We start from the raw sequence: 15,582 nt of genomic DNA, 5'->3' as shown, positions 1-15,582 counted from the left end.
TAGTAGACGTACGTGTGATTAGGTAATGGCGTAATGCTAATTGTATTAGATTTTTGTTATTATTTTGATACTGCTATTAGAATGATAAAAACATAGAGAAAGTATGGGTATTTTGTCATTTTCTTTGATATATGGTATTTTTGTCATTTAATTGATTACAAATAGTAGGGGGGGAAATGTCATTTTCCGTATTTTATTTTCTTTTTCTTTTGAATGGGCAATTTTGTGAGTGTTAGCCAAGGCAGAGGATATCATATGAATGCTCTAGGACAACCAAAAGAAATTTTTTAGAGCACTCTATAAAAAAACCATATATAAAAATATAGTTATTATGCCGATCACAATTTAATTACATTGCAAAAATCTACTTACCTAATGTCCTTGATGGCGTAAAATGAGCAATAAATACAACATAAAATTAGTGCTAACATGATACAAAAATTAGTAATTTATTTTAAATCAGTGATGTAGCAATATCAAATCCAGATTTTTTTTAAAAAGATCATTTTTAAAAAATAATTAGTAAAATTGACCGTTTTGTAAAATTATTAGAAAAATCGACCGCTTTTTAAAAAAGATGTCGACTTTGCAAAAACTCGGCTTTAAAATATAAAGGACTAGTAGTCTCGTGTATTTAATTGTTATTAATTAAACATTAAGTATTTCAGCATAAAGATCATGACACGACCACTCCAGATTAACCGTAATTAGCGACCACTAATTACGTGGGACAACTAGTCCTGTGTATTTTGAAGTCAATATTTTATAAAATTGATCAAAAAGAGATAATATTTTCATAAAAGAGTCGGTTGTACTTATTATTTTTCAAAAATAATCTTTTTTTTATTCTCCATATGAAATCAGTACTAGCAGAAAAGGGATAAGTACCAAAACTGGCGCTGTAGAAATCAATGCAAGCTGCACAAACATTACTTCTCATCTTCTCCATTCTCCTTGTATGACCTCATACAGTGAACTTCAATATGGTCTCATTGCTATCCTTGTGACTAATTTTTTTTTTATTAAGGGGAAATATATTTTAACCTAGAATCTTTCTCGTTTTCAAGTTTAGATTATTTTCATTAGTTTTACCACTATAATGTTCTCATTTATTTATATGCATATCAAGAGAACAAAATCAGCCTGCTCTAGCAAAAGCTAGCGTCAAGTGGATTTATTTCTTTTTGTTAGATTGGATAATTTGTGGCTAGAAAGGATCAAGCTATATTTAAGCTTGATTGGTATATAACTTATAACTCCATCCAATACAATAAGGCAATAACATAGTGTTGTACCCCAAAAATTACTAAGTGTAATAGAATCCCATAATATAGTCATGTGTCATGTTTAACTGGCCTGCCTTTCTCAAATCTAAGAACTCGACCCAGGTATGAACATAGTCGACTAGTTTTTAGATACACAAATCTGAGATGAAATGCGTCTTCAGGTTAGTCTCATGACCTAGACCCAAAAAGAAAAGCGCCTTCAGACCCGGACCTACTCAAGGAGTTAGGAATTCCTGTTGCGCGCAGCGGAAATTTCGGCAGCACTTCGGCAGCACAACAAGAGAGTCAGATCGCAATAAGAATTCTTGTTTCTCAAAGGGAACAAGAATCTGAAGCCTATATCCTATCAAAGTAGGATATTAGCTCTTCCTCTCGTCAGCTCTAGGACTGCGCGTCGAGGGACCCTAAAAGCTATTACAAATCACACAAAAGCAGTACAACCAATATTAACGTGGTTCGGCAAATTGCCTACGTCCACGGGGCAAGGAGGGGGGAGATCTACTAATAGAGGGAGAGATTACAACTAGGGTTTACAATCACTCACAATCTAAACCCTCAAACAAACTCTCAAATCCCTCACAATAACTCTCTACAAAAGCACAAAAGCCTGCACATAAAACTCCTCTTTGCTCTGCGTTTTCACCAAAGCCCCGTGCCTGCTTTGTCAACTTTTCTTGTTTGCACGAAGCCGCAGCCGCAAAATTCCTCCTGCACTTGCTTTTTGTTCTCCCGCACTCAAGCCCTCAATGCCTACCTAAAACCCTAATAAAATATTGTTTATATAGGGAGGCTTTGGTTCGTGGGCCGGCTTCACGCGGAAACATCAAAACCGACTTTGAGTCGGTTTTGTTCTCTTCGTACGCATCATCACGTGGGTGGGGACCCACGTCCGTTCACAATTCTCCACCTCGGTGAAGTTTTCCCAAAACTGAGCCGACACCAAAGCAACCAAATGTCTCACTTGTTATGTCCAGTACGAACTCAATCCACAACAAGTCGAGAACCAGAACGAGAGTCCAAACAATCTCACCCCATCAACTAATCCAAACCGACTGCATCAAACATGACTGCCTACGTATCCTCTTGCCCAAGGAATCAAGCCGAACGTAGTTCACCCAAATGGCCGTCAACGGCCTCAACAATCACGAATGTGCAACAAGTTTCGACAATGATCAAACTTGTTGCTCGGAACCACCTTAGTGAGCATATCCGCCGGATTATCCTTCGTGTGGACTTTAACAATCTTCACATCGCCATCTTCAAGAACATCCCGAACGAAGTGATAACGAACGTCAATATGCTTCGTTCTCGCATGAAAAACTTGATTCTTCGCCAAATAGATAGCACTCATGCTATCACAATGAATAGTGACGGACCTCTGCGATATACCAAGTTCCTCCAAAAGTCCTCGAAGCCAAATAGCCTCCTTCACAGCCTCCGTAACTGCCATATACTCTGCCTCCATCGTAGACAAAGCCACCGTCGACTGTAAGGTGCATCTCCAACACACCGGCGCACGGGTCAAAGTGAACACATACCCCGTCGTAGACCGGCGTTTATCTAAATCTCCGGCATAATCCGAATCAACATAACCAATGCATAATTGCCCACCTGAAGTGTCCCGCTCATAAACTAAACCAACATTGAGCGTACCTCGAATGTACCTCAAAATCCATCTCACGGCGTCCCAATGACCCACTCCTGTATCGTGCATGTATCTAGATACCATGCTTACCGCCTGTGACAAATCTGGCCTCGTACATACCATTGCGTACATCAAGCTCCTAACTGCGCTCGCATATGGAGTCTTCGACATCAACTCTCGATCTTCAACTGACTTCGGTGAAAGACCAGCTGAAAGCTTCAAATGGGCTCCCAATGGTACACTAACTGGCTTCGTATCCATGCTAACATGGAATCGCTGTAGGACCTTCTTCAAATAAGCCACCTGTGTCAAACAAATTCTGCCCTTCTTCTTGTCTCTGCCGATCTCCATTCCCAAAATGCGTTTGGCCTCACCCAAGTCCTTCATCTCAAACTCATTTGAAAGCTGAACTTTCAACTCATCTATAGCCGACCTGGAAATAGAGGCAACCAACATGTCATCGACATAGAGCAACAAATAAATGTACGCACCTTCTTTCAACTTGCGAAAATATACGCAAGGATCAAACTGGCTCCGAGTGTACGAATGACCAAGCATAAAACCATCGAATCGCCTATACCACTGTCGAGGAGACTGCTTCAAACCGTATAGCGATTTCTTCAATCTGCAAACAAATTTTTCCTTCCCTGCAGCTCGGAATCCCAATGGCTGAGTCATATATATTTCTTCATCAAGATCACCATGAAGAAATGCCGTTTTCACATCCAACTGATCTAATTCCAAACCATACTGTGCCACCAAAGCTAGCAAAATCCGAATCGAAGAATGCTTCACCACCGGAGAGAAAACCTCATTATAGTCAATACCTTCCTCCTGTGCATAGCCCTTCACAACCAACCTAGCCTTGAATCTCAACGGAGTGCCTTCAATGCCCTCCTTCTTCGTGTATACCCACTTGCAACCAATTGCCTTCCGCCCCTTTGGAAGCTCAACAAGCTCCCATGTATCGTTCTTATGAAGAGATTCCATCTCCTCCTGCATAGCCACTTGCCACGAATCAGCCTCCGAACTCTGCTCGGCCTCTCTGAATGTAGTAGGCACTAACTCATCGATACTCTCCACCGGAAGTGCATACGCAACTGTGTCGGCATACCGTGCTGGCATCTGTATGTTTCTCCTCTGTCTCCTAGCCGCAATAGAATCCTGAACCTGAGCCGTCGGTTCCTGATCCTGCACATTTGTACTCGTATCCTCCGTGTCATCGTCGTGCTCGTCTGGCGTCACCTCAGTCGGCACCTGCATGGATACTGTACCATCTGGACAATGTGGAGTCGCATCGATCTCCACCACCTGCGATATCTCCTCCGTCGGGTCGCTCTCCACCTGATGAGAGCTGGGAAGCTTCAAGATAGAAGCCTCATCGAATGTGACATCCCTACTCAGCACAATCTTCTTATCCACTGGATCCCAAAGCTTGTATCCCTTGACACCACGCTTGAATCCTACAAATATGGCCTTCCTAGCTCGAGGTTCCAATTTATCAGTTCTAACATGATAATATGCAGGGCACCCGAATACCTTGAGCTGGTCATAGTCATGTGCTGGCTTTCCCGACCACATCTCCATAGGGGTTTTCCCCTCAATCGCAGATGAAGGCAGCCTATTAATGAGGTGGCTCGCATATGTAAGTGCCTCAGCCCAAAAGATCTTCTCCAAACCACTCTGCGACAATAAGCATCGGATCTTCTCCAGTAAAGACCGATTCAACCTCTCTGCCACCCCATTTTGCTGCGGTGTATGACTAACTGTGAAGTGTCTCTCTATGCCCTCGTCTCGACATAGCTGCTGAAAGGGGTCAGAAGTATACTCACCACCGTTGTCGGATCGCAACGTCTTGATCTTTCTCCCAGTCTGCAGTTCCAATCTCTTCTTCCACTCCACAAACAAATCTAGGACTTCACTCTTCTTCGTCATGGTGTACACCCAACAACGCCTAGAATAGTCATCTACAAAAGTGACGAACCAATGTCTACCACCAAGTGATGCAGTCTTGGTGGGACCCCAAACGTCTGTGTGCACGTAGTCCAGGATGCCCCTCGTCTGATGAATGGCAGTCCCGAACTTCACCTTTGTCTTCTTGCCAAGAACACAGTGCTCACAAAACTCAATCTTCCCACTCTTGGCTCCCTTCAATAGCCCCTGCTTGCACAATGCCTGCAGTGACTTTTCACCTGTGTGCCCCAATCTATAGTGCCAAAGTCTGCTCATGTCCGCTTCTGAAATAGCCGAAGCAACCTGGCCAATCTCGGTGCTTCCCTTCAGATAATACAAATTCCGATTGCGGACTCCCCTCATCACCACCAATGATCCCTTAGTAACCTTCGCTACAGCGTTTTCGAAAGTCACCTTGAATCCCTTCGCCTCCAAAGCTCCAACTGAGATAAGATTTTTCTTCAGTTGAGGAACAAATCTCACCTCCTTCAACTCACGGACTACTCCATCGTGCATCCTAATCCGTACGGTACCTATCCCACAAACGCCACAGGATTGATCATTTCCCATGACAACAACGCCCCCGTCGACTTTCTCAAAAGATGCAAACCAGTCTCGCCTAGGGGTCACATGAAAGGTAGCGCCGGAATCAAGCATCCAATCTGATGCATCCACATGGTTCACCTCCGGAGTAATCAGTAGAGAAAAGCACGAATCATCGGAATCATCGCCTTTCGCAATGTTCACCTCATTGGCCTTCGGGCCCTTTTTCTTGCTATTCTCCTTCTCTTTGAGCTTCGGGCAGTCTCTCTTCCAATGTCCCTGCTCCTTGCAGAATGCACATTGGTTCTTTGTTAATTGGTGGCGGCCTCTAGACTTTGACCTTCCTCTATTACCACCTTTCGGATATGGGCTTCTACCTCTCGTCGACAAGGCCTCTCCTGAAGTACTAGCGCGGGAAGTCTCCTTGTCCTTCCTCCTCAAATCATAGTTGGTCAATGCGTTAGTCACTTCACTATAGCTGATAGAAGATCTCCCGTTCAACAAAGTGAGCACGAAGGTATCATACTCCTCATCCGGTAAGGAGCCCAACAAAATAATCGCCTTGTACTCATCCGATATCTTCTCATCAACATTCGCCAAGTCCGACAACAACTTCGTATAGTTGTTCACATGAGCCGCAAGCGAGGTGCCTCTGGACATCTGGAATCTGAATAACCTACGCAGCAAGTGCAATCGGTTCTCAACACTCTTCGTAAGGTACTTATTGTTGAGAATTTCCCACATCTTCATCGCAGACGTCACCCCAATCACATCATACTTCAGCTCCTGTTCCAAACAGGACCTGATCACCCCACAAGCGTTCCTATTCATTTTCTCCCATACCGCCTCATCATATTTAGGTGGCCTCTCATGGACCATGATGGTCTCTTCCAAATTCTGAGCATTGAGCGCATCCTGTACGTCGCTCATCCACAAACCAAAGTTGATTTTTCCGTCATATTTCACCACACTAATTTTGGTGTTTTGAAAACCAACTTGTATTGTACCCGCCATCGATTTGCTGCTTTCACCTTCTTCTCCCATTGCGAACTAACTCCAAATTGTAGAGAAAGAACAAATTTGATAGAATTAGGAACCACCCAACTGAACCCTAGATCGGATTCCAAATAGATCTCCTATCCACACGAGGAAAGCGAAATCTCCAACGGCAACTCCTAATGCTATCTCCACCGAAGCCGAGAACTCCAAGAACTAAGCTTCACACAAGAATCTTCCTCCACCAAAAAACCCTAGATCTGAAATCTGGGCTCTGATACCACTTGTTGCGCGCAGCGGAAATTTCGGCAGCACTTCGGCAGCACAACAAGAGAGTCAGATCGCAATAAGAATTCTTGTTTCTCAAAGGGAACAAGAATCTGAAGCCTATATCCTATCAAAGTAGGATATTAGCTCTTCCTCTCGTCAGCTCTAGGACTGCGCGTCGAGGGACCCTAAAAGCTATTACAAATCACACAAAAGGCAAGACAACCAATTTTACGTGGTTCGGCAAATTGCCTACGTCCACGGGGCAAGGAGGGGGAAGATCTACTAATAGAGGGAGAGATTACAACTAGGGTTTACAATCACTCACAATCTAAACCCTCAAACAAACTCTCAAATCCCTCACAATAACTCTCTACAAAAGTACAAAAGCCTGCACATAAAACTCCTCTTTGCTCTGCGTTTTCACCAAAGCCCCGTGCCTGCTTTGTCAACTTTTCTTGTTTGCACGAAGCCGCAGCCGCAAAATTCCTCCTGCACTTGCTTTTTGTTCTCCCGCACTCAAGCCCTCAATGCCTACCTAAAACCCTAATAAAATATTGTTTATATAGGGAGGCTTTGGTTCGTGGGCCGGCTTCACGCGGAAACATCAAAACCGACTTTGAGTCGGTTTTGTTCTCTTCATACGCATCATCACGTGGGTGGGGACCCACGTCCGCTCACAATTCCGAGATGAATGGCATCACTCACTCGACTTCACTGCTGAATGTCTTGAATGACAAATTGACCTATCAGCTTCATCGTACTTAGCTATGTAGCCCAGTCGCCAACACATTTAATGCATGGCCAGGGTCATTATGACTCCCCTGTCGAAGTCATAATGAGTCCTCTGAAGATGTCAGTACTTCAGCCACCCTATCATTGTTGCATTAAATGCGAGGATGACTCGCTTGCTCTATGATCAACACCTATAAAGAACTATCTGATCAAATACCCGCACCGACCAGGTCAAATTACCAAAAAGTCCTCCTTTGCTTCCTATAAATGGGGTTGATTTCTTCTGCATGAAGGTACGAACAATCTTAGCTATAGAATACTCAAAAACTAAATTCAGTATATACACCAGTTAATCAGTAACCGACTCAAGCGTCGGAGGGCCCATTAGAGAGCTCAACTCTAATCCTCTAATGGTGTTACTTTATGCAGGAATTTTTGTTTGTGGCTAATCGGCAATTGAAGAAGATAAAAAGACCCTATACTCCTCCAAAATCACCATTATTTTCCTAATTAACTGATTGACATCAACACATAGCCATGATTTTCATTACATAACATGATTCATTACACGCACCTTAATCAAATAAATTGGCTGCCAAGCATCTCATTTAGTTATAACCACATTGGTTGCTTTAATCACACTAGACATCTAGTGAACAGAATATTTTAATGAACTATCATTGCATTACTAAAACAAAGTCTAGGTCTTGATCACATCCAAGCTAAAAATTATATGCGAAAATACTTTAAAGGAGGCATCGTGTTATTATTACATTACCACCTTGTTCAAGCCGGTCACGCTAAAAGATATTTCTCTTTGTTGTAAACACTAGAATAAGAAGCCCATCCTATAATTTTTTCCCCCACACCTCCTATCATTAGAGAGGATCTAGAGCAGGGTACGTAAATTTTGGCCATCTTACCCTCAATGGGATTATTGATTTATTGTATTGTTTGAGTCCAATTTCACTGCCCCTTTTGTTTGCTTCAGAAGGAGATCATAGTATAAATAAGCACATCTTTTTGTAATCCTAATGAAAAACAACCACGAATATATAATTTTCAACAAATTATTTGTATAAAGGTATTCTCATATTACTCTTGTCACATGCTAACTAGGTAGTCAAAGCTAAATTTGATCAGCTTGTACTATATATGCAATGTTGCACTAGTAATTTATTGTTGGCAAAAGACGTGGGATCATGTATTCTACGTAGTGGTGCTAAACCATATCTATATCCGAGAAAATATCTGTTACAGATACGGATGTGGTTACTCAAATATATAACTGATAAGATACAGTTACTGATATGGTTTTGTAGTGAAATATCTGGAACTGTATCCCAAATATCTGAATGCATATTAGTGTTATTGTTAAAATAATTTTAGTCTTTATTAAGGATATGAGGTTAATTTTAACGATCAATATATCTAATCTTAGATTTCCAGATATAATTAACATATCAATGAACTCTTTTGCATCACATGAACTATTTTTTTTCAATAGTATCTAGTTTTCTCATATCCATTTTATATCAGCATACATATCCGCATTTATATCTATATATGTATCCGATTTTAGCGGATATAGATATAAATTTTCTTTACCGAGGTATATCCATATCTGTATTCGTATCTGAAATGAGTATGCAGATATGGATATGGTAAGCATCATATCCAAGCCTTATTCGGACCGAATGCACCCCTAATTTTATATATGGACGCGCAAAGAGGATGAATTGGTGATCCCCTTTGCTGATCTCTAGATCCGAAAATACTCAAAGATCCAAAGATCGCAAAAAGCCAGCCTCTAACTCAGTTGAGTTTTCTGTGATTTATAAGGGATTAAGGGGTGTAACCATCCCCTTAAATCTCTCCTTAATGAGGGTTTAATGGGGTGTAACCGTCTCCCATAAATCTCTCCATGATAGGGTGATGATCCCCTCAAATAGTAGGGACAAAACGGTTTCTGGAACCATTCAACTCGTGTTTGAACGAGTCAAATGCTAAAAATGACGTTCTGGGCCCGAACTCTGCGTTTTAGACCTGAATCGTAGAGTTGGGCATTTCCAGTTGGCTCAGAACGTAGTGGTCGTACCGCTTTAAAAGTTGGAGACGCAGGAATGAACTCTGCGTTTGGATCTGGAATGTAGAGTTGGGTTCTGCGTTTTGGGCTGAAAACGCAGCAATGAAGTCTGCGTTTGGATGTTGCAACGTAGGGAGGACCTCTGCGTTTTGATGTTGCAATGCAGGGAGGACCTTTGATGTTGAAACGCAGGTTTGACCTCTGCGTTTTGATGTGAAGAGACCATCAATTTGTGGTATCTTTTGTTAGAGCGTTGTAATGATCATCATCTTGTAATCTTTTTCTTAGCTCCTTGAAAATATGAGAGTCGTCGGATTGTAACTCCCGATGTTGATTGTGAATGTTGTTGATTAGAGCTTTCATTAGTTGTTGCGAATGTCGTCAGATTGTAACCTTCATTGATCTACTGAAAGTCTTCAAATTGTAGCCTTCTGGAAGCCATCAAATTGTAATTTTCATCATCGGTGTTTGATGAGGGATCAACTATCTATAGTGTTTTTTAGACAACCTACACATGTACAGCGAGACACACAAAGGCAATTGCTGAAGTGCCGAAGTCGGGCGCGTATAAATATTCGACTTCTTCTAGGGTTTCGTGTGTGGGAGAAGAATACAAGGGGGGTTTTTCGGCTGCAGAGGAGAAAATAGAAGGGTTTTTTGCGGCTATCAAAAGGAGAGTTTTTTAGATCTAGATCTGAGATCTAGAGGAGAGATTTTACAAGAGAGGTTAATTTCTTTTGAGTAAAAATCAAATCTTCTTTTAAGACAAGATTGTGGATTGTACAAGTCGTCGGTATTCTCCTCATAGTGGAATCTCCCCTCACCCCTCCCGTGAACATAGACAAGTTTGCTGAACCACGTAAATCTCGTGTCTTTACTATTTTCTGGGTATTGACTATTGCTTGTAGGTTCCCTCGACAAATCAGTCCTAGAACTGATGAGAGGAAGAGTGTATATTTCACTTTGTTGAGATATTTTACTTTTTATTCTTGTTTCTTTTGTGAAACGGGAATATAGATGTTGGCTTGAGCTTTTGTGAAAATAAAAGACAGGGTTTTCTCTCAGGTTATATCGCTTCAGCAGCGTGAGGACGTGACTTTGCGCCCAACAAATATCAACATAACAGTGAAGAAAACGTTTTTAACTTTTATACTTAAAACTAAACTAAACAAACAACCCCGAAAGAAAAGGAATAAAGGAAGCAGTAGCAGAGAAAGAGAGAGCCTCGACACGTGAAAATCCATGGAAGCGAACCGCTCCTTGAGTTATGGCCGTTCCGGACTCCGGGAGGATTCACGCAAAGAGCATCGCCTCAGTAACAAACCCGAGTAACTGGGCTTACTTTCAGCCTTTTAGGCCCATGCTTACGGTGCTTTTCTTCTCCCTTAACCAAAATTAAGTTTCAAATTAAAAATTATATAAAGACTTAACGTTCATACTTTTCCGAGTAGTAAGAAGTTAAGTTGGTTATCTCTAATGAGTTTTCTTTTTGGGGCGCACATCTACTGTGTTCGGCACTCAGAGTAACTAGCGATTTATTCAAACTAGAAGGTAAATGTACGTTGATTGTATATTGTTCGAAGTACAACATTTATACCATTTCTTTAATAATATATAGTCGGAATTGTAACACATTACTCGGATTGTTCGTCTTCTGAACTTATCAAATAAGTATATGTAGTAGTTTTATGCAAACCTCTCAATAGCTCACCATAATTTTATCCGCAATTAATTTAACCTTTTTTTTTTCCGTGATAAGTCAAATAGAGATTTGTTCATATAGTCTCCCTCTTCATCTTATACAATTTTTTAAAACGTACTGATCCTGACCTAATTAAGCTGGCACTTAAACCTCTCTCCAAGGTTAAATCATGGACGCTAAAACAAGCACTACCCTCATCCCGACGACCCTCTTGGACGGCGTCCGCAGCTCCCTCCGCCGCCTCCTCTTCCAGGTCCTCTCCGTCGGCCCGATGCCCCACCGCCTCGGCTTCCTAAGCCTCCTGACCACCCTCAAGTACTGCTACGAGATGGGCATACAATACGTATCCTTCTACGGCTTCAGTATCGACAACTTCAAACGCCGGCCCACCGAAGTCCAAATCCTCATGGGCCTCATCCGCGACAAAGCCGAGGCGATGAGCCACAATAGTGGCATCGTCGACGAGCTCGGCGTCCGTGTCGAGTTCCTAGGTATTAGAAGGTCTTCTGACATGTTACCACTTGTTTCCGTGTCTTTTTTTTATTATTGTTTTTCCTTACCTTTTATTGCTGACATGTTACCACTTGTTTCCGTGTCTTTTTTTTATTATTGTTTTTCCTTACCTTTTATTGCTGACATGTTACCACTTGTTTCCGTGTCTTTTTTTTATTATTGTTTTTCCTTACCTTTTATTGCTGACATGTTACCACTTGTTTCCGTGTCTTTTATTATTGTCTTTTTTTACTATTCTGTCATAATCGATTTGATTGTTCGTTTAATATTAAAAATTTTGTTTTTAGTATTCGATTCATAAATGAATAAAATTTAACCATAGATATATTTAATTTGTTTGTTTAATAAACTATTAGATAAAATTTTGTTTACTAATAACTTGTATTAATTAAGCATGTGATGTTATGTTCTTGGCCCACCTAAATTTTTTAATTTGGTTGCCTACTAATTTTGAGAGGCTTAACAAGCCCAAATCCATTGTTTTGACCAAATTTTCACATTACAGATTTAGGTATCATAGATATGAAGGAATGAATTTCAATTATAAATTTAAATGTTATCTAAAATATCAAATTCTTAGAACAATGAAAATACTGCTTTAATCAAATAAAAGCATCTACCTACTTAAGTTAATATTCATAAAACATAAATTATTAATCAAATAAATATACGTAAATATTTGATAAGCATTCGTGAATATTCAGCAAATATCGGTATTCGAATTCGAATTCGAAGAAAATCAGAGAATGATATTCGAATTCATATTCGAATCCAAAAACGTTAAACGAATGCAACTACAAATGTCTCAGTATCCGATACATATTCGGGTAATTCAATTCCAGCCCTACTCGATCATTCGTAAAACTTCTTGTTCTTGGATTTGTTTTTGCCTCTACTACTTTTTCATATGATCAGGTTCATTTCAATCTCACTTGCATGCTGATATGAATGAGGTACGCGAGCAGTAGATTGTTGTCTTTAATTTCCGGACAAGATCGATGAGCTTTACTAACCTCTACCCTTGTTAAGCTTGAAAGGGAACATTATAGTTTTCCTTTTATTGATATTCCATAACCCGTATATACAATGTGAGGTGTATTCATGTTGTTCATAACCAATTAACGAACTCTTTTCTCTTTCTTTTATTTCAACACTAGGGAAGTTGGACACGCTGGATGAGCCAACAAGGGAAGCGATACAGGGAGTCATGGATGCAACGGCGAAGAATACAAAGATGGTGCTGTTGATTTGTTTGGCGTATACTTCGACAGATGAGATCGTTCACGGAGTTAAGGGGGCGGTGACTGAGAAAATTGATGGCGATGCATCGATATCGGTGGAGGATTTGGAGAAGAACATGTATTACGCAGGGTGTCCGGATCCGGATATTTTGGTGAGGACTTCAGGAGAGACTCGGCTGAGCAATTTCCTTTTATGGCAGACGACGCATTGTTTGTTGTATTGCCCGCGGTGTCTTTGGCCGGAGATATCGTTGAGGCATTTGGTTTGGGGTGTTGTGCAGTATCAGAGGAATTACCAGTACTTGGAGAAGATTAAGAAGAAAATGTGAAAGCTAGCTCAACTGTGTACCGTGGCATATGTGGAATTTAACAACTAGTCCATGATGTAGTAGTGTAACAGAGAACAAAAGTATATATGTGAGGGAAAAAAAAAACTCTTTTATGAAATTAATGCAAGTTCTTATAAGATAAGATTCGGCACCAGGGAGACTCGAAGCATGATTCTGATCAGGAACGGATTCAGAAATTTATTTCATGGGAGTACGTATGCAATTTTACTAATAAATTAATAAATTGTATACTATGGCCATGTTTGGATTGGGGACTTATTTTATCTTAGGATTAATTTAATTCGTTATATATAGTCCATAGTGAGTTTCTTTTTTCAAGTTGCCAATTTGGGTTTCTAAATCCATTGATAAAATCAGAAGAAATTTCCTTTGGAATGGTAGCCACAGCCTCTCAAGACCAAAATGCCTAGTTAACTGGGGAACAGTATGCAAATCCAAAGTGGAAGGAGGACTTGGGGTAATTGATATCCCCACCTTTAACTCTGCCCTCCTCTCCAAATGGATTTGGAAAATTTCTGACAGATCATCCTTAATTAGTGAAGTTTTCTTCTCCATATATTCCAAACATGGAGCTAACCCTTTTGCCAATCAGCCGAAGATATCACACTCAAGACTTTTCCAGGATCTGCTTGCATCTCATCACATTTTCTTTAGCTTGGTCAGATGGAAAGTGGGGAATGGTGCCTCGATTAGATTCTGGCATGACAAATGGGCATCTGCTAACTCTCTTAGCAGTCTATTCCCCTATGCTCACAATCTTGCCTTCTCGAGCAACTGCAGCCTTGACAAGCAAGGAAGATGGGCCAATGGATCATGGGTCTGGCACCCAATTATCCGTAGGGGATCCTCCCCCAGAGAGAGAGCAGATGTTTCCGATCTTCAAGCATTCCTTGAGCACCATTTTCCTGGTGGCTCATCAGAGCAGGATGCTATTTGGTGGCCTCTTCATTCTTCGGGAGTCTATACAGTTAAATCCTTTTATTCGTTCATTTCTTCAGGGGGGCTAAAATCCCAGTTCTCAAATTTGATCTGGAAATCCAGCATCCCTCTCAAGGTAAAAATTCTCCTCTGGATCATTTCGAAAAGGAAACTCAACACCAAAGACAACTTGAGCAAAAAAGGTTGGAACGGAGACATTAGATGTCCTTTTTGTCTCAAGGAGACAGAGTCTCATGATCATATTTTTATCCACTGTTCCTTCGCCCGTAAAGTTTGGAAACTCCTTCTTCCTCTTTTCCCAGCTAACCGTTGGCCCTCAAACATGGAGGAACTGCTGCTGCTCTACAAAGTTCCCAACACTTGCTCGAATGTTAAAACTTTTTGGAAGATCCTGTTGCCATGTTTCTGTTGGTGGATATGGTTCACTAGAAACTCTCTAATTTTTAAAGATGATATTCCCAACTCGTTATCTGTCGCAACTAATATTGCGAGATACTCAATTTTCTGGACAGGTGATGGTGATGATAGGACGGCTAGGAGGCTGCGAAGGGCAGCCCTCAATCTCGGTCTCCAGGAAATGGCGAAGAAGCCTCCTTCAGGGGTCGCGGGAGATAATCCTTCTAGCAGTTAGAAGCCTAGTTCCCAGCGGCATAAGGAAGAGTTTTTGTCACTTAGGTTCTCTCGTTTTTCATCTTTTTCTTTTTTTTGGTGGTAGCTAGCTGTGCCTAGCCTCTTCAGTCTGTTATCAGTAATGTTGCTGTCAGTTTCTTGGTTGTAAACGATGTCTTTTGTTGGTTTTGTTTTTGTTTTCTTTAGATGTTAGGGATGGGGGGGGAGCGATGTGGGTGGTAGGTGACGACATAATTGGTCGCGGCCCTGGCCACTTCTTCCTCGGCTTCTTCCTCCATCTTCAGAGTAGTATGTATATTCTTCCTATCTTTCCTAAAATTATATCTAAAATGAACAGGGTACCTCACCCTGTTTCTCAGTTTCAAAAACAATTAATGAAAGAAAAGGTGAAAGAGAGAAAGAGGGAAAGAAACAAAAGGGGGAAGAGAACAAATCAACAGACATATGGTTAGGTGAGGCGAGGAGGGGGGGAACCGAACCGAATCGACACCCCAAAACCAAATCTACGATGAAAGTCCGCAAAAGATTGGGGGTCACGGGTCAAATTTTTTTGTCTGGCCCAATTTGCCCACATACTGTGGACTTGCACTGTGAGCGGTTGGTGTTTGTGGTGGCCCACTTTTGTCACTGACCACAATACATCCCTGCCGACAATGGCAGCAAGAAAGAGGGGGAAAAAACTCCCTGGGGTCCTCT

The 15,582-nt window shown here is 41.3% G+C and overlaps 1 protein-coding gene across 1 annotated transcript; it reads left to right on the top strand.

Annotated features, from left to right (window-relative positions):
• Positions 10,958–13,351, top strand: LOC109840731 (dehydrodolichyl diphosphate synthase 6-like). Its single transcript, XM_020409475.1, has 3 exons — positions 10,958–11,062; positions 11,375–11,704; positions 12,884–13,351. Exons 2-3 carry the CDS (start codon positions 11,383–11,385, stop codon positions 13,294–13,296), a joined length of 735 nt encoding a protein of 244 aa, XP_020265064.1. The 5' UTR covers positions 10,958–11,062; positions 11,375–11,382; the 3' UTR covers positions 13,297–13,351.

This window comes from Asparagus officinalis, chromosome 5, assembly GCF_001876935.1.
Source record: "Asparagus officinalis chromosome 5, Aspof.V1, whole genome shotgun sequence".
NCBI lineage: Eukaryota > Viridiplantae > Streptophyta > Magnoliopsida > Asparagales > Asparagaceae > Asparagus > Asparagus officinalis.
Note: the sequence above shows the minus strand (reverse complement) of the source record. Positions and strands in the feature narration are given on the sequence as shown.

Bases quoted from the DNA above. Each gene is read 5' to 3' on its own strand.
- LOC109840731 (XM_020409475.1), top strand. From the start codon at position 11,383: ATGGACGCTAAAACAAGCACTACCCTCATCCCGACGACCCTCTTGGAC. The intron at 11,705-12,883 runs GTATTAGAAGGT...TTTCAACACTAG, and splicing joins CGTCCGTGTCGAGTTCCTAG to GGAAGTTGGACACGCTGGAT.